General features: G+C 45.0%; 1 protein-coding gene across 3 annotated transcripts in view; it reads left to right on the top strand.

Moving 5' to 3' along the window:
* The window catches only part of MYO10 (myosin X), a 199964-nt gene that overhangs the window by 140406 nt on the left and 37508 nt on the right, over positions 1–22050 (top strand). For all 3 annotated transcript variants that reach the window (XM_059694746.1, XM_059694748.1, XM_059694747.1), the window contains 2 exons: positions 21118–21242; positions 21347–21461. In XM_059694746.1, coding sequence (XP_059550729.1) covers positions 21118–21242; positions 21347–21461 — 240 coding nt within the window. The remainder of the gene's footprint in view (positions 1–21117; positions 21243–21346; positions 21462–22050) is intronic.

A 22050-nucleotide genomic window follows, 5' to 3' on the forward strand; every position in this document is an offset into this window, starting at 1 on the left:
GGTCTGTAAATAGTTAAGAAACTACGATTATTGCACTCTGGAGCTGGGGGTTTAAATTGTGGCAGCCTTTCTGATGGGCAGTCTCTGTCTTCTTGATTTAACTTTTTCTTGCCTCCCTGGGACTGTATTCCATCCGATTTTTCTCTCTTGTGCTGTCACAGGTTCCTTATCCTTGCTCACACTCTCTTTGTACTAAGTACATCTAAATATTCTAATATAATATTTAATATAGAAATTATATATCTATAGAATAAAGGGAGGTGAGAGTGAATAGGGTTTTCCTTTGAACAGTCACTTTTCACAACCAAACATTTCTACAAAGAGTCCCTGCCCACTCTCTTATTGCTAATGCTGTGCCATCAAATCTTTCCTGGCCTCTTGCTGAAAGCTCCCAGGTGCCTGTTCTCCGCCAGGCCCTCCTAATCCCCACCCCCGCCCCCAGGCCTGTGACTCTCGCAGTCACCGCCTCCTTCCTGGCACCTCTCTGCCTGCCGGAGCGTCTCCCCCTCCCCCCTCACTCTTGCTTGGCTCCCGGGATGGAGGCCTGGCCTCAGCTTCTGCCCGCACCTGTCCGGTTTCTAAAGGAATGCTCACTTCTCTCCTTCCACCCTCAGCCAACGTGAGTACCGTTCCACTGTGTTTTTTCCAGCCCAAAGCCCTCTTCCACGCTGTGGCCTCATAGTCTAGTTTGGTAACCTACTTTTTTTTTGAGTTCTCTAAAGTTTCTAGTTCTGTGCTGGTCTATGTCACCTGGCCAGCAATTCATATTGAAATGTGTTCAAAATTCTATTTCACTTTCTTTCCTATTTGCCTCATTTAACCATTTTCTTATTTATTGGGTCACAGTAGAGTGTCTCAGCCTTGGCATTTTGGACGGGACAGTTCTGTGCTGGGGGCACCTCCTGTGCATCCCAGGATGTGTAGCAGCAGCCCAGGCGCCTGTAACAGCCCCTTCCCCTGGTGTCTCCATGCCCCAGGGGACACAATTGCCCCTGATTAAAACTCACTGGGTTAAATCAAGGTGTCAGTGTTTATTATCCCCCCCCCCTTTCTTTGCTCAGTAAAAATGGCATCTATATGCAACTCAATTTTTATTACAGTTCTTGTTAGGGCTTTTGGACCCTGTGTCTTACTATTGAATATATGGTGAAAATAGAAAATTGAGTAGCATTTAACCTTTTCCAGATGTACTGAGTCATTAAGTTAAATATATATTATTATTATTTCCTTTCCTAGTAAGTGGTAGTAGAAATGTTTAATTGGGGGGCTGGGGGCTGGGCGCCCTTAGCACCAGCATGCCCTGCAGGATTACGTAATTGCTCAGTGCTAGCCGCTTTCTCAAATGAATGGCTGTGCTGTCCTAGTTTCAGCCACTCTGAAAGGACAGAACAGCTCATTAAAGAGGGGTGCCGCATGCTTCATTGTCAGGATTTGACTTAAAAGGGAATACTGTTTGCCTTTGGAATTATCGTGTGATAGACTCCAAATTTGCCTTCATGAAATGAAAGAAAGGTATCCCAGTTAAAAATATTGTTGCATCTCTCCACCCCCACACACTCGCAATTCTGTGTGTTTATAATGATGAAAACCTCACTAGCAGCAAATGTTTTAAATACTTTTTAGTGAAGCTTTTCAAAGTCTCTTTAATACATTTGGATAACTGGTTTGTAAGCTTTGGGCTAGGGAAAGGACAAGGGTTTGCATGTGAAATCTTCGTAGGCATACCTCGATCTTGTTTTAGGTGAAACCATTTAGGGTTATTACAATTACATAAGTAGAAAACCAAGACCAATTTTGCTGAGCCAATTAATAAATAAATCCCACAAGATAATTAGAGCTAAAGGTAAAACTTGTTTAATATGTTCCTTGTGGCTTGAGAAATGGCAGGAGGAAAATTGGCCCGGCCCCTCTCATTCCCTCCTTTGTGTGCTTGTGTTGGTATTAACTCTGAAACACTGGCCTCTATATGTTTGACTCACTGACTTTATTACATCAATGCAGGGCTTCGACTGTTCCATTTATGCTGGACCTCACAGCTGGAGCTCTTGGAGCCTCTTAATCAGAGGTACCTTGCAAATGAGGGGAGCCCGGTCTAAGCAGAGGTGGGAGGGCAGGTTGGACCAGGTCCGCGATGTCACTTGATTTGGAGTTCCTGGATTCTGGGCACAGCCTGTGAGTCCTCAGGGCCAGCGGCGTGAAAGGTTTAAAAAACTCCAGCGGCAGGAAGTTTAGAAAACTGCAAAGCTTGACGTGACTGACCCCCTCTCGGACCAGCCCCCTTGCACCCGAGAATAGGCACTTCTGCTCAGGGGCCCCTCTGTGTGGGGCTGTGCCGAGGCAGGCCCTGGTTTACACAGACTTGGGGCCCTGCCAGTGTCCACAGTTCAGGCCTTTCCCTTCTCATGCTCTTTTAACAGATTGACTGCAGGACAATTGCCGCTTGTTCCCCATTACTCACCTGGCCTGCCCACAGCTCATGCACTCTCCTTGTTACAACATGTCGATCTAAAGGTTTTAAATCGCTGAGAAGGCAGCTTGGGAATAGTGGCAGGGCCTTGAGCAACCGGCCCGGGTGCCCAGGCTTTTTTGTTCTTGGTTCTGGTTGTGTTGTAAGCATGCCTCAAGCACAGGCTTCAGGGTGCAGCCTCGAGGGGGCACGGATGTGCGGGTGTAAATGAATAAACCCTCTAGACCAGTGGTTCTCAACCTTCCTAATGCCGCGACCCTTTAATACAGTTCCTCCTGTTGTGGTGACCCCCAACCATAAAATTATTTTCGTTGCTACTTCATAACTGTAATTTTGCTACTGTTATAAATCGTCATGTAAATATCTGATATGCAGGATGTATTTTCATTGTTACAAATTGAACATAATTAAAGCATAGTGATTAATCACAAAAACAATATGTAATTATGTATGTGTTTTCCGATGGTCTTAGGTGACCCCTGTGAAAGGGTCGTTCAACCCCCAAAGGGGTCGCGACCCACAGGTTGAGAACCACTGCTCTAGATCCTCTGACGTGGAATATTAACTGTATTGAGGGGTAGGTGCAAAAATGGACAAGGGGGCGAAGAGAAGAACTGATCATGTCTGAATTTTTTCTGTTTCTGTTCATTTATTGCTGTCTGGCCTTCGATCATTGACGAGGGGAACTCGGAGAGAGACTGAGGAGGGGTTTCTGGTCCCCTAGTTTTATTGCCTGAATCACAGAATTAATTAATTAGTTAATTAATCAATTTTTATTTTGAATCACAGAATTTAAGCTCTAATTCAATATTCACACCCACACCCACACCCACCCCCCAACCCCAGCGCAGTGACACTGTAGCAATCACTGAACTTAGGCCTGTTTTTCTACGTATTCCAGGGCATAAAGCTTTCATAATTCTCAGAGAACAAGTCGATTTTGTGGCTGCTTGCTGGGGAAAGCAGTCCGTCGTCCTTCAGGCAGTGTGTGTGGTTGATGGGATGACTCTACAGGTTGTTCTCCAAACGGTTCAGGATTGAAATGACTGATGAGGATGTAGACACGGGAGGCCGTGTCTCATGGGACTGGGTGAAGATTTATAGGAAATGCCGTACCACCGCCTTTCACCTGCCACCAGTCTGTCATCTAAGAACCCCATTTCCTCCTCGATGGAGTAAGGGCAGATCACCCGTGTTTAGGGTGGTTACAAGGGATTAAACTGATCATGTCTGGATCCTCGTTCAGACTCTGGCTCACAGTGGCCACTGATGGTCATGGTGGCTAATACATAATAATGATTATACTTGTCATTATGGAGAGAGGCAAGGGATGTATCATGGCAGAGACCACTGATGCTAACTGTTGTGTGGCTGTCCCAGCCTAAAGGTGTTCATTTCCTCCTGGGACTCATCACTTAACTTATTCCCCACTGACTGAACTCAGCACCTCACCCTCCACTAGGGTTTATGGGGACATACATTCATTTGGGGGTTCGTGTAGAGAAAGATAAATTCATGGGGAAAGGGTGATTAGAACCCTGGGACTACTCTTCACACCCGAGAATGGGGACTTTGGTTTGGTCAAGTCAGTTGGATCACTGAAGATGTGGGTGAAATACATTATTCTAAGGGCGGGTGAGGAGAAAGTTTTATTGTCGCAAGTGTGTTTCCTGTCTGTCTTGGATCTAGGAGCACGTTTGCTCTTTATCATTTTTTAATTTGTACCATTTTGCTGAGTCGCTGAAGTAGTCTTCAACTTGAAACTTTCTGGCACACTATTGCCCAGGCACAGTGTCCTGAAGAAAAATGCGGGGTTGCAGATGAGCGAGCACTTCACCCCGAGGGGCAGTTCCAGTCGCTCACTGGGAACCCTGGCCCCTGATCTGTGATGCTGAGAGTGCAGCCCAAGCCAGGCCCTGGGGTGGGAATACCCTGGCCTCTGAGCATCGCCTGACCTCCTGTTTCCTAGCAACTCCCAGCTGCTCAGTGGAATATGTGGTGGTGTTTCACATTTCTACGTAACAGATATTGGCTGCGTCTAAGGCTGGCTAATTTCCCATTAGGCCTTGCCAACGTCCACTTTAATATATGAATAAGCAAGAGAAAGGAGTCCTAGAAGCTGGACAGACCCACACTTCCTCCCCACCAGGCCTTCCTTTTCCTTCTGGAAAGTAGAGTCCACCAAGGACTTGCCCATACATTTCCATTTTTCTCAGGGCAGACGTGTTCAGCAGCTTCCAAGTAAGATTCTCCATTTGATTTTTTTTTTCTGATAGCCCAATCTATATTCATGAAATAAATATAATAAATCAGCTACATCCATTCTCAAAGAGGTAGCTCTTTCCTTGGCTTTACTTTATTTATGTTTTACTTTTGTTGTTGTTAATCCTCATCCTAAGGATATTTTACTATTGTTCTTTTAAAGAGAGAGTGGAAGGGAGGGGGGAGACAGAGAAAGACACACATCAATTGGTTGCCTCTCGCCAGCACCCCAACCAGGGCTGGGGATTGAGCCTGCAACTGAGGTATGTGCCCTTGAACGGAATCGAACCTGAGACCCTTCGGTCCTCAGGCCGATGCTCTGTCCACTGAGCCAAACTGGCTGGGGCTTTGGCTTTATTTTTTTAAGCAACTGGAGTGGTCACTTCATCGCAGTGCCTTCCTGTGTACTGGTGCTGATGGGATGGGATCATTTCTCAGGCCCCTTCCAGCTCTCAACTCAAATGAATCCGATGGACTTAACACTCTTTCTAATAATTGCCATCACTTTGGTGTTTGGCTCAGATGTTTTTGAGGAGCTCATTTTATTTTTCACACGTTTCATGGCAGTTGAAACTCTTCCCAATTTGGCTTTTTACTTATTTGTCTTTGAGAACCATTGTTTCCTTCTGTATTCTAACTTAAAAAAATTTGAGGGTGGGATTTTTGTCTCTGAATTCAAACACGTTAAAGCAAGAACCCACTAGCTAGTGTGCTCTCCTGGTGATATCTGTAAACTGGTTTGTGCTGCCATGGTGACTGATGACCCCACCCCATCATCTCATTCACAGAGGAAGAAACTGAGATCAAGTGGAGCTTTATGGAAGTAATAACTGGCCAAGCACTGAAAACACGCGTTTGACAGATTCTCCTGGCTGTGGGCGAGGGAGTGTGTTCGGCCGCTTATTTCCCTCCTCATCCCCTGCCTTTCATTTTCTACCTCGGCATCCTTATCGATCTCACAGAACCCACGTGCCGGCATAGGTGACTTGGAAAGTTCCAGGGCCCTTTTGGCATTTGAATGACTGATGTCTTGCCAGAGTCTACAAAGAGAGACAGCTGCCTCCTAATTTGTATTTCTCTTCTAATTTGTATTTCTCAGCGGGATTTTCAGAGTGAGTCTGAATAAAGGGACGACATATGACCTGTTCAATATGGTGGACTGAGAAGCAGAAATGTTAATAATGATGAATAGAGCGAGATTAAGGTTTAGTTAAGATAAAAAGGGATTAATTATGTGCATTAGATGAAATGGCAATAGGTCATATCCCAGGGGGAGGCGGCTCTAGGGGTTGCCAGATGGGATTTATGCCGGGGGTTGGGCCTTCTGTTTTCTTTATTTACACCAAGGATTGGCCCTTCTGTCTTTACCTGGGCTTTTGGGTTGATTTAGAACAAATCTTTAGTTCCTCCCTTTCTCCCTGCTCCCTTCTTCTTTGTGTTTTTTCTGAGTCACTTTCAATACATACTTATTGACTCTCAGGATCAAATTTTTTTATATATATATCTTGAACTACCGAACTCCAAATTGTAAATTTATGTGACCTCTTCAACATTTCAATTTGTCTCTCCAACTCAACCTCTCCTCTTCCCGTTGCTTTTACTCCCTGATTGGGGAGGACTTGCTCCTTTTCACCACGCAGGCCTGTCAGTCCCTTCGTTTCTCGTGGTCTCCCCATGACCCCCCTGTAGAATTTCATTATTCCCTCACCTCAACTGGATTGATTGGTGGGCCTTTTAAAAACTTTATAAAATTGGAACATAGCATACCTATTTTTTAAAAGCGATCCAATTCTAAGTGTCCAGCTTTGAATGAACACAAAGTGAGTCCAGACATAAAACAATATCCCGGATCAGGGAGCTGGCGAGCCATTCATTTAGTCATGAACTTGCGGCTCTGGGACTCATTGACCCCTCCTCCCTCCAGATTGCCAGCCCTGTCTGGATAGTGCGCACGTTCTCCTCTCTGTCGCAGATCCTAGAGTGCTGCCAGTCATCGAGCATTGTGCTTTTTGATTGGTCCTGCTTCACATTTGTGCCAGCCTAGGGAGAGTAGGGGGCCTCCCTGCTCCCCCACCCCACTCACCCATGCCTTCCCACACTCCGCAACCTGCTGTCAACCTTCCCACCCCGGCATGACCTCACCGTGCAATCCGCCAAAGGACTGAGAACGTCTGTCATTAGCCACCTCACCCGCCCTCCTCCACGGCGCCCCGTTTCTCATGGTCTTCCTCCCTCTGGCACATCCTCACTGTATTCTGAGAACCACGTTCCTAAAACTACCCCATCCCAAGGCCATCCGGCTATTTCAGCCGAGGCCACACCTAGTGGTTCTCACTGTGGCCAACAGAACCTGGGCCCATGCATTCTGTCTTGGAGTCTCACTTCTCTGACCTAGATTTGAACTGGACTGCAACTTTGTGATGTCCATCTGGCTTTGGCATAATATATACCAGCTTCTGTGGCCACTGCTGACCTCTGCTCATTGTTGATTTGCCTTTTGAGACTTAACAGCATTAACCACTATCCAGTTTTAAGCTAGACACCGACCTCTCGTGATCACCACGGATCTTGGTCTTCTGGAGTCTCAGCCCATTCCCCACTGGTATCCCCTCCTTCCCTTTTTCCACAACATCTCTCCCATTGTCTGCCACACACACATGCTAACCCCTCAGTCTCCTGGGCAGACTCGGACTCTTCAGCAACAAGACACAGAATAACTATGACCTACACAGTTTGTACACATAAGTATCACATTTAATACTAAGCACTTGTTTAAGCTGCTCGACAATGTCAGAGCTTTGCGTAGATGCCTCTGTGATTCTCTTGGTCCTTCAACCATCCCATCCTCACGGCACATCCATTGTATTCACTTCTTTCATCAGATAGATTGTGACCACCTGTTGTGCCCCTGGGAGGATGCATTACTGAATAAAGCAAACAGAGACCTTGGCATCTTAGAGTAAACAGCAACGCCTGAGTGGAATGCGGGCTGTGCCTAAATGGGTTGCTCTTTTATTAGGAAGGAAAAAGTTTTTCCCAGGAGCCCCTGAGTAGGTTTGCCTCATATTTCCCTGTTTCTAGGGCCAGACGGGCCTGTGGCTGAGCCTCTCTCCACAGGAAGCTAGGAGAGTATCTGGCAAAGGTGAATGGGTTTGCAGGGTCGGCGTGAGTGATCTCATTCCCAGGCCAGCTGCCCTGAGTACAGTGGGCGTTCCATGACCAAGTGCGGGTTGAGTAAAAGTGTTATCAGAGAAATGTATGGATGGTCTTTCTCCCTTGCTAGTGGGAGTTGGGTGCTTGGGGAGCCGCTGGAATAAGCATTTCCGGAGGCCCCCACCTTCCCCGTGGGAGAATGACATGTGGTTGAAAGCTTTATTTTTGAGGAATGACATTTCTGGGTTTGCCAAGTCCCATTTCCCATAATCCAATCCTGGAAGAGGTGCAGTTGAGGTTTCAGTAGAGCTAGAAGCAAAGCCAGCGTCCAGAATTTTCTTTCCACGGTGGAGCTGGGTCCAGCGTAGATTTAGGCCAGTTGCACACCATCAGTCCATTGTGTGGGTCATGTGGGCAAATGCAGGAGTGTGAGAGCTCCACAGGCCAGGGGTCAAGAGAGCAAGGGCGCAAGTGGGCAGGAGAGCAAACTCCTTTGTTTAGGAGCCTAAGGTATCTCAAATCTTCCCCCAGTTGCAGTGGCCATGCCCATCTGGCCAATTACCTGTTCCCAGGTGTGACTGACAGCCAAGTACATTTCCTATTTCACCCAGACTTTACTGGGCAAGCCTATAATATTTGGGATTCTCTTTGCTCCTTTCCTTTTAACTAGAGGCCCGGTGCACGAAATTCATGTGTGGGGGGGGAGGGGGTGTCCCTCAGCCCAGCCTGTGCCCTCTCACAATCCGGGAGCCCTCAGGGAATGTCCAACTGCCGGCTTAGGCCCACTCCCGCCACTGACACTGCACTCACCAGCCGTGAGCCCAGCTTCTGCGTTGAGTGTCTGCCCCCTGGTGGTCAGTGTGCGTCATAGCAACCGGTCATTCTGCCATTTGGTCGATTTGCATATTAGCCTTTTATTATATAGCATTAGGTTAAATTATAACAGTATCAAAACTTATGATGATGAGTGGAGGGTATGAAGATGGAAAGATTGAATACAAAAAATGTCTGGATTTTATCTTGTGTACAGTTTGGAGAACTTTTAGTTGGGATGTAATATCAGATTTTGGGATAGACGTTTTGCACTTATAAGTATTGAGGAAGAATTTAGATAAAATATATTTTCCTTATCTATGGACCCTGGTACTTTATCTAATATTAATTAATAATACATAACAATAGTAGATTTGTGTGCACACAAATGTAAAAAAAATTCTTAGAAGCAGTACTCAGTTCGACATTGGTACCTTCTAGAACAGCACTTCTTAAACTATGTGGTGAAAGAGCCATTCTTTTTTATTGTTGCCAATTGGTGGTGGACTGGTACTTTTGAATATAAGAAAAATTATGCAGCCATGTCAAATTGCTGTGAAGTTCTTAAGTGCTTACTCCCATTTTTTGGTAGATATCTCCTCATAGACGGCAGCCATCACAGGCCACACTTGGAGTAGAAGAGCACAGAATCTAGGTACAGGTCCTAGTGCCTACTAGTCACGTGACTTTGGGCCTGTCACTCAGGCTGTATCTGCTCACCTCCTTCATGTATATAAGGGAATGATATTTCTGGCTTGTCCACTTGCCTCAATTGGGTTCTTTGAGATTTTATTAACATTCTTGGTTGGAGTAACCCATATTTAAATATTAGGTACATTTATTTGCTGTTTCGCTTTTAATTCAGGAAGGAATTAAATTCAGTTTTGAGAGTTAAGTGCCAGCTCCACTGTTATCGATCCAGGGGTCCCCTATTTGCAGGGACACACTGACAGAGGTTGACCACAGGAAAGCCCCAGGCATCTTGATCCCCAAGAGGGGAGGGGCAGGCATGAAAATGGGGAACTTCCTACAGTTTCCTGGGGAATCACAGGTGGGCAGGAGGCAGAGTGGGGGCCTCTGCATCCGCTGTGTGCAGGAGAGGAGGGAAGGAAGCGCAGCAGCGTGCAGTATTCTAAGTAGAGGAAGAGAAGTCCGAGCTGCAGGTGCACAGGCGGTCTTTAAAATCAGGAAACCGGAAAGGAGTAAGAATGGAAGAAAGACGTTCGGAGGAGGGTGGGTTTGCATTCTTGTAGCTCAAGGAAGCATTGGACCAAGCATTACATACTGTGGTTTTCAGGCCATTTGTAGGTTTTGGAAACAAGTATGTGACATGGGCACAATGGTAGCCGAGATTCAAAGGAGTATATGTCCCAGGGATGCAATTAAAGAGAAAGTGCTTGAACTGCACTTTGGGGAGCTTTAGACTTAGCCTTTCCAAGCATAGACTTGCCAATTTGGGGGAGGGGGGAGGAAGGGGGAGGGGGGAGAATCAGGGTGTGTGTTCCCTGTTTAGTCTAGCTTTCTTACCAATTCCCCCAATGGTGCTCTATTTCAATGTTAACATAGGTGCTGAAGACTCGGGGTTCAGTGATCTGCTAAAAACCCAACAAACATCCTAAGAATCTTTTGGAGCGACTTTGGAAACTAAATAGAAGTTTATTAGGAAAAATTAAATTAATGTATTTTGTTGGAGAATCATTGTCTTGATTTGAAGTCGATGGAAGTTCTTTGTGCCCTAATACATTTGTCTAGAGTCTGTTAGTCTCCTGAAAGCTACTCATGGGGTCACTTCTGTTTCACATTTGGGTATTTTTCATCATTGAATGCTAGATACTGTTTTTCATAAGAAGTGATATATTTTATTTTAGTCTCTATATAAGCCTCGTAATAAAGTGGTCTTGCAGTCCTGCCGGGAGCTGGTCCATCCTTGCTGTTTCAAGGGACCTGGCATATATAGCATACGGTTCTTAATATGTTTGCTCACCTTCTTGGCGCTGTGTTTTAACCAAGGTCACCTCTCCGAGAAAGGTTGAATCCCCAGGTAGGGATTTTCCCCTGAAGTTAGGGAGGGAATAAAACCCCTCAACTAAGTGCCAGGTGGGTAATTAATCATTTTAACTACGAACAATCATGCTTAAGCTACATAATCTTTACTCCCTGGAATGGAGATAAGAAACGCCCTAACCTTTGGAATAGAGATTGATAGGATTGGAATCAACTGGTATAAATACAGATGCAACAAGACAGCAAGAGACAGAATTCAGAACACAGAACCTACACAGAACGTTCTCTAGAGACAGAAGAACTTCGCTGGAGAAAACATGGCAAAAGATCCTGGACTGAACCTGACTACAGAAATTGGCAAGAGAACCTGACTAGAACCTGGTGACCGAACCTGGCTGGAGATCTCAGACAGAACCTGGCTGGAGAACCTAGCGAGGGAACATGGCTACAGAACCTGGCTGGAGATCCGAAGCAGAACCTCTCTGGAGATCCAGACCAGAACTTGGCTGGAGATCCTGGCTAGGCTGCTGATCAACTGAACGCTGTCTCCGTGTCATTCCTTCTTCGCCGACTCCGTCCACACCTTTGGGGACCCCTGGACCCGCTGGGGTTGGACCCTAGCACAGTCCATTTATATAAAGCATTCTCTGAGTATGACACTGAAGCAAATGAAATTATAACTTCTTAGGCAGGCAGACATCCCCCAAGGGGTCCTGGACTCCGAGAGGGTGCAGGCCGGGCTGAGGGGACCTCCATGCACGAATGTCATGCACCAGACCTCTAGTAAAATTATAACTTCAAGCTTGCTGTTCTTTCACAGGTCCAGGTAGACCCGGGGTTCAGCCTAATGTAGCAGTTGAAAAACAATGTGAGTCAGATAGGAAATTAAAATTCTTCCAGTAGCCACATTTGAAAGTATAGAAAGGAATTAGTTTTGTGAAGTTAGTTTTAAAAATATATTCTAGCCCGGTATGTCTTGATTCCTCTCCCCCACCCCCCCACCCCCCCAAATCTGGTGTATAATTACCTTTAGCACGTAATTCCATTTGCACTGTTTGAATGCATTCTTTTGCCTGGCTTTCATTCTCTGATTCAGGTCTGCCAGCTTTTTCATAGTAAATATTGTAGGTTTTGCCACTGCGGTGTGAAAGCAATCACAGACAATGCATGGCTGTGTTCCAAGGAAACTTTATTTAGAAAAACAGGTGGCAGAATTGATGGGGCTGGGAGTTGTAGTTTCCAACCCCTGCTCTGACTAAATGAGTTCAATGTATTGTCTTATTTGCGTTTTAATTCACAGAAGTTGATTTCTGTTTGGGCCTAACATCCACTACCAAGTTAGCTATTGTGATGCATTTCATTCAAGAATATCCAGGAAAAGTGTACCAGGAAACAAACTCCATTGTTAAGTAGTGAATACTTGGGAACTGCAGGAACCCTCACTCCCCCTTTTCCTGAGCGGGACAAGCAGTGTGCTGGCTGGGAATCACTCTCCTTCTGCCTGGACTGGAAAACTGGCTCTGTCAGGCATAAGCTTTATGACCCTAAACCGGTTAATTAACCTCTTCGTGCCTCAGGTTATACATCCGTAAAATGGGGGTGATGATAATACCTACCTGATAGCGAATTGCTGACATTAAATAAAAGCCAGCATGGCAAAGCAAGCATAGTGCCTGGCATATAGTAAGTAGGAGAGGTACATGGTAGCCTTCACAGTGACTGCTATCAGGACTGCTGTGGCTAACATGACTTCAGGACTGTTGCTACTGTAGTATTAGTGCTGCTGCTACCGCTACCACCACCACAGAGGTTCATAAATTCAAGCCAATCCATGCTCCAGAACAGAAGCGTTTCGACTTGGTCAACCATCCACAGATGATCCTAGCAGCTGCTCCCATGGTGTCACTTTGGACTTGAACTTGTTGATAAGCATTCTAGGGAAGCTTTGACAGAACCTGCAGGGATTCTGATGTTGGAAGTGGGTGTCTGGGTTGGTAACTACTGTGGGTATGGCGTCGGTCACTCACATTCTTTGGAGCTACTAATGAAAGTACTATTGTCCCGTGCACCTCACGGGTGGTAGAGATGAGCACATGATATCTTGTGTAAGTTCTTCAGAAGGTGTGAAGTGCTGCGCAAATGTTAGCTAATGGCATTTCCTGAGTGGTTGCTCTGTTTGCCTGATATCACATTAAATTTGATCAACGTGGTCTGATTGAATTCAGAGGGTGGTTATAAGGATTAAGTGAGATCATATATGTGAGGTGCTTAATTCTACATTAATGGAAATAATTCCTGTTCAAGATGTAGGTAGTGCTATTTTTTAAGAGATTTTAAAACTGATTTTTACAGAAAGAGGAAGGGAGAAGAAGAGAAAGGGAGAAACATCGATTGGTTGCTTCCCATATGCCCCTGACTGGGGATCAAACCTGCAACCTGGGCATGTGCCCTGATCAGGAATCGAGCCCGCAACCCTTCAATGCCCAACCAATGGGGCCACACCAGCCAGGGCAAGACTTTATAACCCAAATGGGGAGTTCACATGGATATGTCTAATAGATATGCAAACATATGTGACATGAGGGAAAGCCTGGTCAAGGCCACCTCATGTGCTGGGCAGGGAAAAGGGGACCACAGATAGCGTTATTTGTTGGCTGTATCAGGAACAGTTTATTGAAGGAACATCTAGAAACTGATGAAACTCCACAGGGAAAGACAACGGGAGAGCATTTCAGTTGACGAGGCTAAGGCTGGTTCAGCTGAGGTAAGGCAGGAAGTGAAGGTTTCAGTCCAGAAACAGTTATCTATATAATCTGGCTCAAATGTAGGGTGTGTGTAGGGGTGAGCTGACTGGGGAGGTAAATCGGGGACATATTGCGGGGGCCTTTATTGTGCAGTTGAAGCCTTTGTCTTGATTTGGGAGTTTGTGAACAGGGGCAGTGGGTCCAGCTGTGCCTTAGACAGATAGGTGTTTTAGTGCATGTGAACGTGTACCTGCATAGACTTTATGTTCAGATTTTTCCTTTTCCATTAAGTAGTGGGGTTTGTGTGGCTCAGAGGTGAGCACACCAGCTTTAGCTGTAACACCGCTCAGGGTGATAACTGTTGGCTGGCAGAGGTGATGGGAAGGCTGTGCTTGGGGAGTAAAAAATTTCAGGACTGACTCACGGCTTTTGCCGGTCTTGCCAGTCATGTAACCGTGTTGCTCCCTGCTCCTTGCCTGGATGAGCATGGCCCTTTCTCCAGGGAAAATTCGTTGCTGCCTCTGCTACCAAAATGCGAGAATTACCAAGGTGGCGAGAACTGTGTCCAGTGTCTCACAGCCCAGGAGAGGAACGGCTGCTGTAAGTACCAGAAACCTTCCTCACCAGTTCTGTTGGCTTTTGTTTCCTGCCTGTCCAAGGTCAGGAAAATCATATCGCTTTTAGTAACTATGCTTTCGAAAACTGTTCAAAGCCTGATACATTTCTTATCCAAAATGTATTCACTGCTTTTGGGAGTTTGATGGAGCAGAGAAAGCAAATGAAGATGGAGAGGCCTTACACCTTCTTTAATTAGTTTTGTTTTGTTTTGTTTTGTTCTGTTGTTAGTTAGTAAGACTTTCTCAGTGCGTATAGGGCTGGGAGTGATACTTTGCTTGTGTAACATGATCGACATCTGGAATCTTTGACTTTTTAAGGTTGATGAAGGGTTATCAAAGGTAAGGGGTTTTTTGCTTGTTTGTATTTGAAGTTGAATTGCGGCAGAGGTAGAGCCCCTAATGGTAATGCAAACACAATACACCTAAAACGTTGAATCCGCGTAAGGCTTGTTGCAGTGTCTGTCCCCTCCCTGCTCTGCAGTATTTACTGATCACAATAAAGAATTGTAGATTCCAGCATAATTTTTCCCCTGAAGAAGTTTCCAACTCATTCCTTTGAGAGCTGTAGCCTTTGGAAAGATGCTGCCAATTTTATAACATCAGTAGGAAAATGGGTTTGATGTGTACATGTTTGGTTTACTTGTTTTCAGGAGTACAAAGCACTTTGAGACTAACTTTCCTAATTGTTTGATTTAAGCAAATATTAAAACTGGTTTGTACAGGCCATTGAGCCTCGCTCAGTCCCAATGTCCGCATCCGCAAAGTGGAAGAATGTTCCCCACACAGCCAGCCCTGTCAGGGTTTCTGTGGTCAAGTGGTATATGAATTGAAGGATGGCTGTTGGTACCTCACACGCATAAATCAAAGAGTCCTTGGTTCCTGGAAGGCTGTTAAACAAGAATTCGAAATTCTGCATGTAAAATCAACAGCAGGTCTTTGAAGGGTGAATAATAGAAATCTTCTTTTAAAAATGTATTAATGTTTTTAACATATTTTTATGGCTATTTTGGATTTTAAAATATATGTTTCTTAAAGGAATTGAAATATCTGTTGATTAACATCTATGAAGTCATTCAAAAAGAAAGGCAATATAAAATACCTGGTTAATGACAGTCATGAAGAGAATGAAATTTAACTTTGCGTTTCCTGTCAGCCAAGGCAGAAGGGGGAATATAGTGCATTTTCTACTCTTTTCCCTTTTTATCACTGTATTTTCAGTTTATCTTGCCTTCATTCCTTTGGCACAGGGTAGGGCATAAGTAAGTTACAGTGACATATAGGGTTGTCAGTTTACAAATTTATGGTCAAACAAAGCATGCCATTTCTTCTAGAGAGATTCCCCTTTCCCCCCTTCAAACCAAATTTGTAAAAAATTGAATCTCATTGACCCAGGTTAGGTGATATTGCCTAACGATGGGTGATGGCAGAGTGCAATAAGAATCAGTGAGTGCCTGTCCCCCGCCCTTGTCTCGCTTGTCCTCTCTCAGAGTGACAGATGGTATGTGTTGCTCTCCCAGGAGACAGAGGGTCTCCCCTCACCCCTGGTGCTGATGTCCCTGCCATCACCTGGCTCCATGACTGGCAGATACAGTGCTTCATCAGCATGTGTGACCTTTACCATCATTTTAGAGAAAAGTACCTTCTCCCTAAAGCCCTGGCTGGCCCCCACCGAACCCCACCCCCCTCCCCGGGTCCTTGGTTGGTTTCTGTGAGATCTCTCACATAACGAAAAGCCTTCTAACCTCACGGGCCCATAGGTGATAAACTCACTCTGTTTTCTTAATTAAATAAGCACAGCTTGAATGTCCCACACTGTCGACAGGTGATGATTTCCAAGCCCGCCATCGCACCTCCTGTTTCCTTTATGCCATGTTTATGAAATTATGGAAGGCGAGGTAATGTGCAGGTTCATTAACGCATACATGAATTCCTCTCCGTCCTTTCGTTGTAAATCACTCCCCTGTCCTGCTGCCCTTTTTTAGATTTTAAGCTGCAGAAGGTAGGGCTTGCCGTAATTGAGTTTTGTGGAGGGCTTAGCATGCTCTATTTGTTTTGTCTAGGCATTCTGAAATCCTTTTTTTTTTTTTTTTCAGGTTGTAGGGGAGGAAAGGTTTTTCTAATTTTTTTTGTCGAGTTAAATTACCTGAAACTAAATATACTTAATCCTGTCTCCAGGATGCAGGCTTGGTCCCGCACCCATCTCTCCTTGTCCATTCTAAATCCTTCCATGTCTCCCTGGCTGTTAAAATACTGTCTTGTAAAAAAAAACAAAGTCATTCAAAAATTAAGGCAATGCACACACAACCACAACAACAAAAAAAAGCGGCTTCACTGAGATACAATGCACCCACCATGCAGTTGAGCCCTTTAAAGCAGTGATTCGCAACCTTCTGGCCCTTTAAATACAGTTCCTCATGTTGTGACCCAACCATAAAATTATTTTCGTTGCTACTTCATAACTGTAATGTTGCTACTGTTATGAATCGTCATGTAAATATCTGATATGCAGGATGGTCTTAGGCGACCCCTGTGAAAGGGTCGTTCGACCGCCAAAGGGGTCGCGACCCACAGGTTGAGAACCGCTGCTTTAAAGTGTTCAATGCAGTGGTTCACAGGTACGTACACATCACCACAGTGACTTTTGAAACATCATCGCCTCAAAAAGAACACACACACACACACACACACACACACACCCGTCTGTTTTGGCTATTCCTTCCTCTCTGTCCCCATCCCTTTCACCAGCCCCCAGCAGCCACCACTCTACTTTCTGTCTGTAGGTTTCCTATTCTGGACATTTTATATGAATGAAATGAGATGATATGTAGCCTTTTGTAGTTGGCTTCTTTCACTTAGTGTAGTGTCCTCACGGCTCATTCATGTTGTAGCATGTATCAGTGCTTTGTTCCTTCCTTATTTATTTTATTTTTATTTATTTTGGAGAGGGAGGGAAAGGGAGATAGAAACATCAGTGATGACGAGAGCGAAACATTGATCGGCTGCTTCCTGCATGCCCCCTACCAGCGATCAAGCCCAGAACCCGGGCATGTGCCCTGACCGGGAATTAAACCAGTGACTTTTTGGTGCATGGGACCACACCCAACCAGCTGAGCCACACCGGCCAGGACTGTTTTTTGTGTTTTTTTTTAAATGACTGGGTAACATTTCATGATGTACATTATATCAAATATAGTCAGTTTCCAGCTGTGCTGTTGCCAGTAAGGGGATCTTTCTGTGGCATAGTCGGACCATGTTCATCCCCTGCTCCAAGCCCTTACCTCGAACAGTGGCCATGGAGGCTGAGCCTTGTCCACCGTCAGCCGGTCCTCCCACCTCCCTGTTCACTCTCAGACTGACTGCTGAACAGGCCAGGTTCTTTGCGCTTTTTGGAGCTGTGTTCTCTGTGGGGAATGGCCCATCCGCTTAAGCATTGAATAGTATTGTAAGAGCTCAAACTCTGGGTCGGACTTGGGTTTTTTCCTCTCCTTAGTATTTTCCTCTCCTATATTCCCAAGGAAGTTCATTCTAATCTTCATTATGTTTTGTATTAGGCTTTCTACTATCTAAGTCAGTGATGGCGAACCTTTTGAGCTCAGCGTGTCAGCATTTTGAAAAACCCTAACTTAACTCTGGTGCTGTGTCACATATAGAAATTTTTTGATATTTGCAACCATAGTAAAACAAAGACTTCTACTTTTGATATTTATTTTATATATTTAAATGCCATTTAACAAAGAAAAATCAACCAAAAAAATGAGTTCGCATGTCACCTCTGACACGCGTGTCATAGGTTTGCCATCACTGATCTAAGTAGTGATGTTTGGTGCTCCCATCACCACCCTAAATTCAGGTTCCTTGGAAACAAAAGTCTGCCCCTCTGAGGTTGTGCAGTGTATAGAGGCAGGGGGTTATGGGAAATCTAAAACTGTAAAAAAAAATTAAGTCTAAAAAACCCCACTATGGAGCCCTGATGGGTGGCTCAGTTGGTGGGAGCATAGTCCCATACATCAGAAAGGTTGCGAGTTCGATCCCCAACCTGAGTTGCAGGTTAGGTCAACCAATTGATATCTCTCTCTCTCTCTCTCTCTCTCTCTCTCCTTCTCTCCCTTTCTCTCTCCCCTCCCTCCCTCTCTTCCCCTCCTCTCTCCTTTCCTCTTCCCCCTCCTTCCCTCTCTCCCTTCCTCTCTCTCTCTCTCTTCTCCCTCCCTCGCCCATTCTCTCTCTCTAAAAATCAATAAACATATCCTTAGGTGAGGATTTATAAAGCTATAGAGACAGTAAAACGATTAGTGGCTAGTAGCGGTGGAGGGTAGAGATGATTAGGCAGAGCATGGAGAGTTTTTAGGGCAGTTAAACCACCCTGAATGAAACTCTAACGGTGGCTCTATGTCATGTTACAGTCGCCCAAACCTAGAATGTAATGTAAACTATGGACTTAAGGTGATAACAATGTAGGTTTATCAGTTACACGACAAATGTACCATTCTGGTGGGGGGTGTTGATTAAAGAAAAAAAAAATCTAGCCTCCACCTTTTCTTTAATCCCTGCCCCCCCCCCCCCCGCATGAATCGTGGACCTTTGCATGCAGAGGTGTTTATTAATTTAGTATTCAGTAAATGGATTAAGACCAGACTCCTGTGACTATAATTGCCCTGGTTTATGGCTGTTACTTCCAAAATTCACCCTAATTATCGCCATCAAAACTTCACTGTTAGTACCTGCAGGCGGTCTTTGTGGGAGCTAGCTCAGCTCTGGACAGGGGCTTACCAGCCAAGACTGGGGAGCACTCTGAAGTTTTAAAGGACACCGTGCCTTGAAGTTTGTGGCTTGTGCCGGCTCCAGCTGGGTCATCTTTGAACACTAAATTCACCAGAAAAGAAAGTGGGAACTGCAGAGAGAACCACCGGTGGAAATACAGGTGTAGCCCCCTCAGATGGCAGCGTGGGTTGCCCCTGGTGACCATCTGCCTGCAGATCCCCCTTCCCCTGGTTCCCTTTCTGTGAAAGGGCAGAAACAATCGCAGTGGGTGCCTGGGAGGAGTGGCCACTCTTGGTGGCTCTCTCCCTCCCCTGCAGCCCCTCCCTGGACCATATGAAATCCTACAACCACACCACACTAATTAGCCCGAGAATGGAAGGGGTTGTCATGGCAACCGAGCACTTTTTAAAGCGCAGGAATGGTGTTCATTATTGTTCAGTGTCTTTAGCTGTGGCGAAAAGGTCAGTGTGGCAGTTGTTTTCCATATGAATTTTGGCCCCAGAGCCAAGCAGAGTGGAATGTTCCTCGGAGACACTGGAAGATGGTAAGTGCAGCTGCACTTTTTGGATGGGGCATCCCTTCAGCGATACATTTTAGAATGTTTTGATAACTAGTGCCAAACTAAGGAATCGTGTGGACTTTGTTAAAAGATTGGAAGAAAAGAAGCAAAGGGAAACGGTATGGGTCAGGAATGGTGAAAGCTTGAAGGAGATTCTTTATTTGGAAAGTTTTGGAGCATCAAATGATTACATGCTAAATAAGGAGGTTTCTCTGGTTATGACTTTAACAAAGTTGACTAAGTCTGATGCTTTATTCGGGGTTTGTTTTATATTAGCGCTATACTAGTCTTTGCTGCTGGTCAGAATATATTACCAAATAAATGTAGCAAGCATTTTAATTTTAACCACATATCTTCAGGGCAGCTGCCTCTCTCTGTTGTTAACTCAAATATTAAGGAAGAACAGTGACCAAGGGTCATTTTGTTTTCTTACTTTTATGTTTTTCCATTTTTCTAAGGATATCTGAAATAATCAAGACTAGAAACCTCCGAGGCACAATTCTTGGGATGTTTGCCCTAACTTGTTGGCTTTCCCCAGGGAGAATACTGCTGAGTTAAGACAATTTGACCAGTGTTTGCAGAAGAAATTAAGTATAAGTCAGCCTCCTGGAGAGGATGACAGCTATTCCATCAAAAGCTGGAAGGGCGATTGGCAAAGTATTCTTTAAGCTTATGTGTTGCTAGTTTGGAACGCGTACAGAATTACGTGGCTTTCAGCCTAATTTTGTGTTAATGACCGACGACGTTTCTGTGGTTCGCAAATTTGAGCCACTTGCCATATTTTGCACTTTTAATCAATGTACTTCTAGCCCATGGCACTATTTTTCAGCCATTTTATACACAGTTGTGTAGGATAACAAACTTCAGATTAATGAAAGGGGATGCATATTGGAATTAAAAAACAAATCACTGCCCACAGAGCTGTGCATGGGAAGTGGCCTACTTTTGGGCTTTACTCTGAAAGACTTATTGTCCTGTGAGTAATGGCCAGTTTGTTTGGCAACTGAATGGATAAGAGAATACATTTCAGAATGTTAAGTCTTGGTTTGATTTCCTCTGTCTTTAATTTGCATGTTCAGGGATTCAGTTGTTTAGTCATCATGGTATGGAGCTCTCCATAAATGGGGTATTTGACTGGAAATTGACAAAATTAAAATTCTCCTTTTTTGTCTCTTTTCTCCACCTCATTCCTTCCCTCCTCCTCACTGGGTCACTGCATTTATTACCTAAAAATGTCTTTAAATGCTTTGAAATTGAAGTTTAAAAAGTAAGTAAATTAATATTTGTATGACACTTTGGATTCTTTGGAAAACATAGAATTAAATATGGTGGTACATTTATGATATTTGTAAAACAATCAGCAATTGAAATATGGTTATTAATATCAAGGAATCATTGGTATCTTTTAAGGTATGATAATGTTGTTGTGACATGAGAAAATGATAATGATATGTTTACAACTGAGGCAGTGTGATATCTGGGCCTTACTTCAAAAAAAAATCCAAGGGTAGGAGTAAGTGGGCTCCCGGATGGGCAGGATTGCCAGGGGGTGATGGTTGTTGAAGCAAAGAGATGGGTACCTGGCGGTGGGATTCACTTTCAGGTTTTGTTTGTTTGTTGTTTGTTTGTTTGTTTGTCTTTGGTGTAGGCTCAGTGTGTGTGTGGGTAGGTGGGTATGGGTGTGCATCACAGTGGTGGGGTGGCCTTGTTAACTTTATCTCTCACCTTCCGCATGTTTAGATGCCAGACCAGTTTGACCAGGCAGTTGTGCTAAACCAGCTGCGGTACTCTGGGATGCTGGAGACGGTGAGGATCCGCAAGGCTGGATATGCCGTCCGGAGACCCTTTCAGGATTTTTACAAGAGGCAAGACGAAGCGGAATAAATCCACTTTCTTTTCAAAGGGATTGGGAAGAGAGGGAGTGGCAGTGAAAGGTGACGCTGGCCCCTTCGGCCCCTTTACATTGCAGGTATAAAGTGCTGATGCAGAACGTGGCTGTGCCCGAGGACATCCGAGGGAAGTGCACGGCCTTGCTGCAGCTCTATGACTCCTCCCACAGCGAGTGGCAGCTGGGGAAGACCAAGGTAAAGCCACAGAGAAGGAATGCGCCCCCCCCCCCCCCACTGCCCCAGCCCCAAGCTCCATGTCCTATGGTCCTGCTGGCCTCTTGGTTTTTTTTTTTGCCTGGGAAAAATATGGTTGGGATCATGCCCAACTCAATCTTTTGTCTTCCAAACAGTATTTATTGGAAGTCCTTGACATTTTAGGGATTCTGTTTTTCTTAGGGCACACCTTGAAACATTGGTCCCCAAGTGTTTCTGTGTTTGTTTTCTCTCAGGCAGCCAGCAAACCTTTGCTGCTGGGCAGCTCGGTGCCTGGGATGTGCTAGGCAGCCCCATGTCTGAGAAGATGTCTGCCTTCTTGCTAGGTTCTCGCATGGGGGGGGGGGGGGGGGATAGCAGAGTGAGCTCTGGTCTCTCTTTTGTTTTCCCAATTGAATTTACTGGGGTGACAGCTATAATAATGAAAGTGTAATATGCTAATTAGACTGGACAGCCGAACGACCTTCTGGACAAAGCCGGAGCTGCTAGGGCCGAGCCCCTTGCATGAATTTCGTGCATCGGGCCTCTAGTTGGTTAATAAAATTATACAGGTTTCAGTATACAGTTCTAC

This window comes from Myotis daubentonii, chromosome 4 (genome assembly GCF_963259705.1).
Source record: "Myotis daubentonii chromosome 4, mMyoDau2.1, whole genome shotgun sequence".
Lineage (NCBI taxonomy): Eukaryota > Metazoa > Chordata > Mammalia > Chiroptera > Vespertilionidae > Myotis > Myotis daubentonii.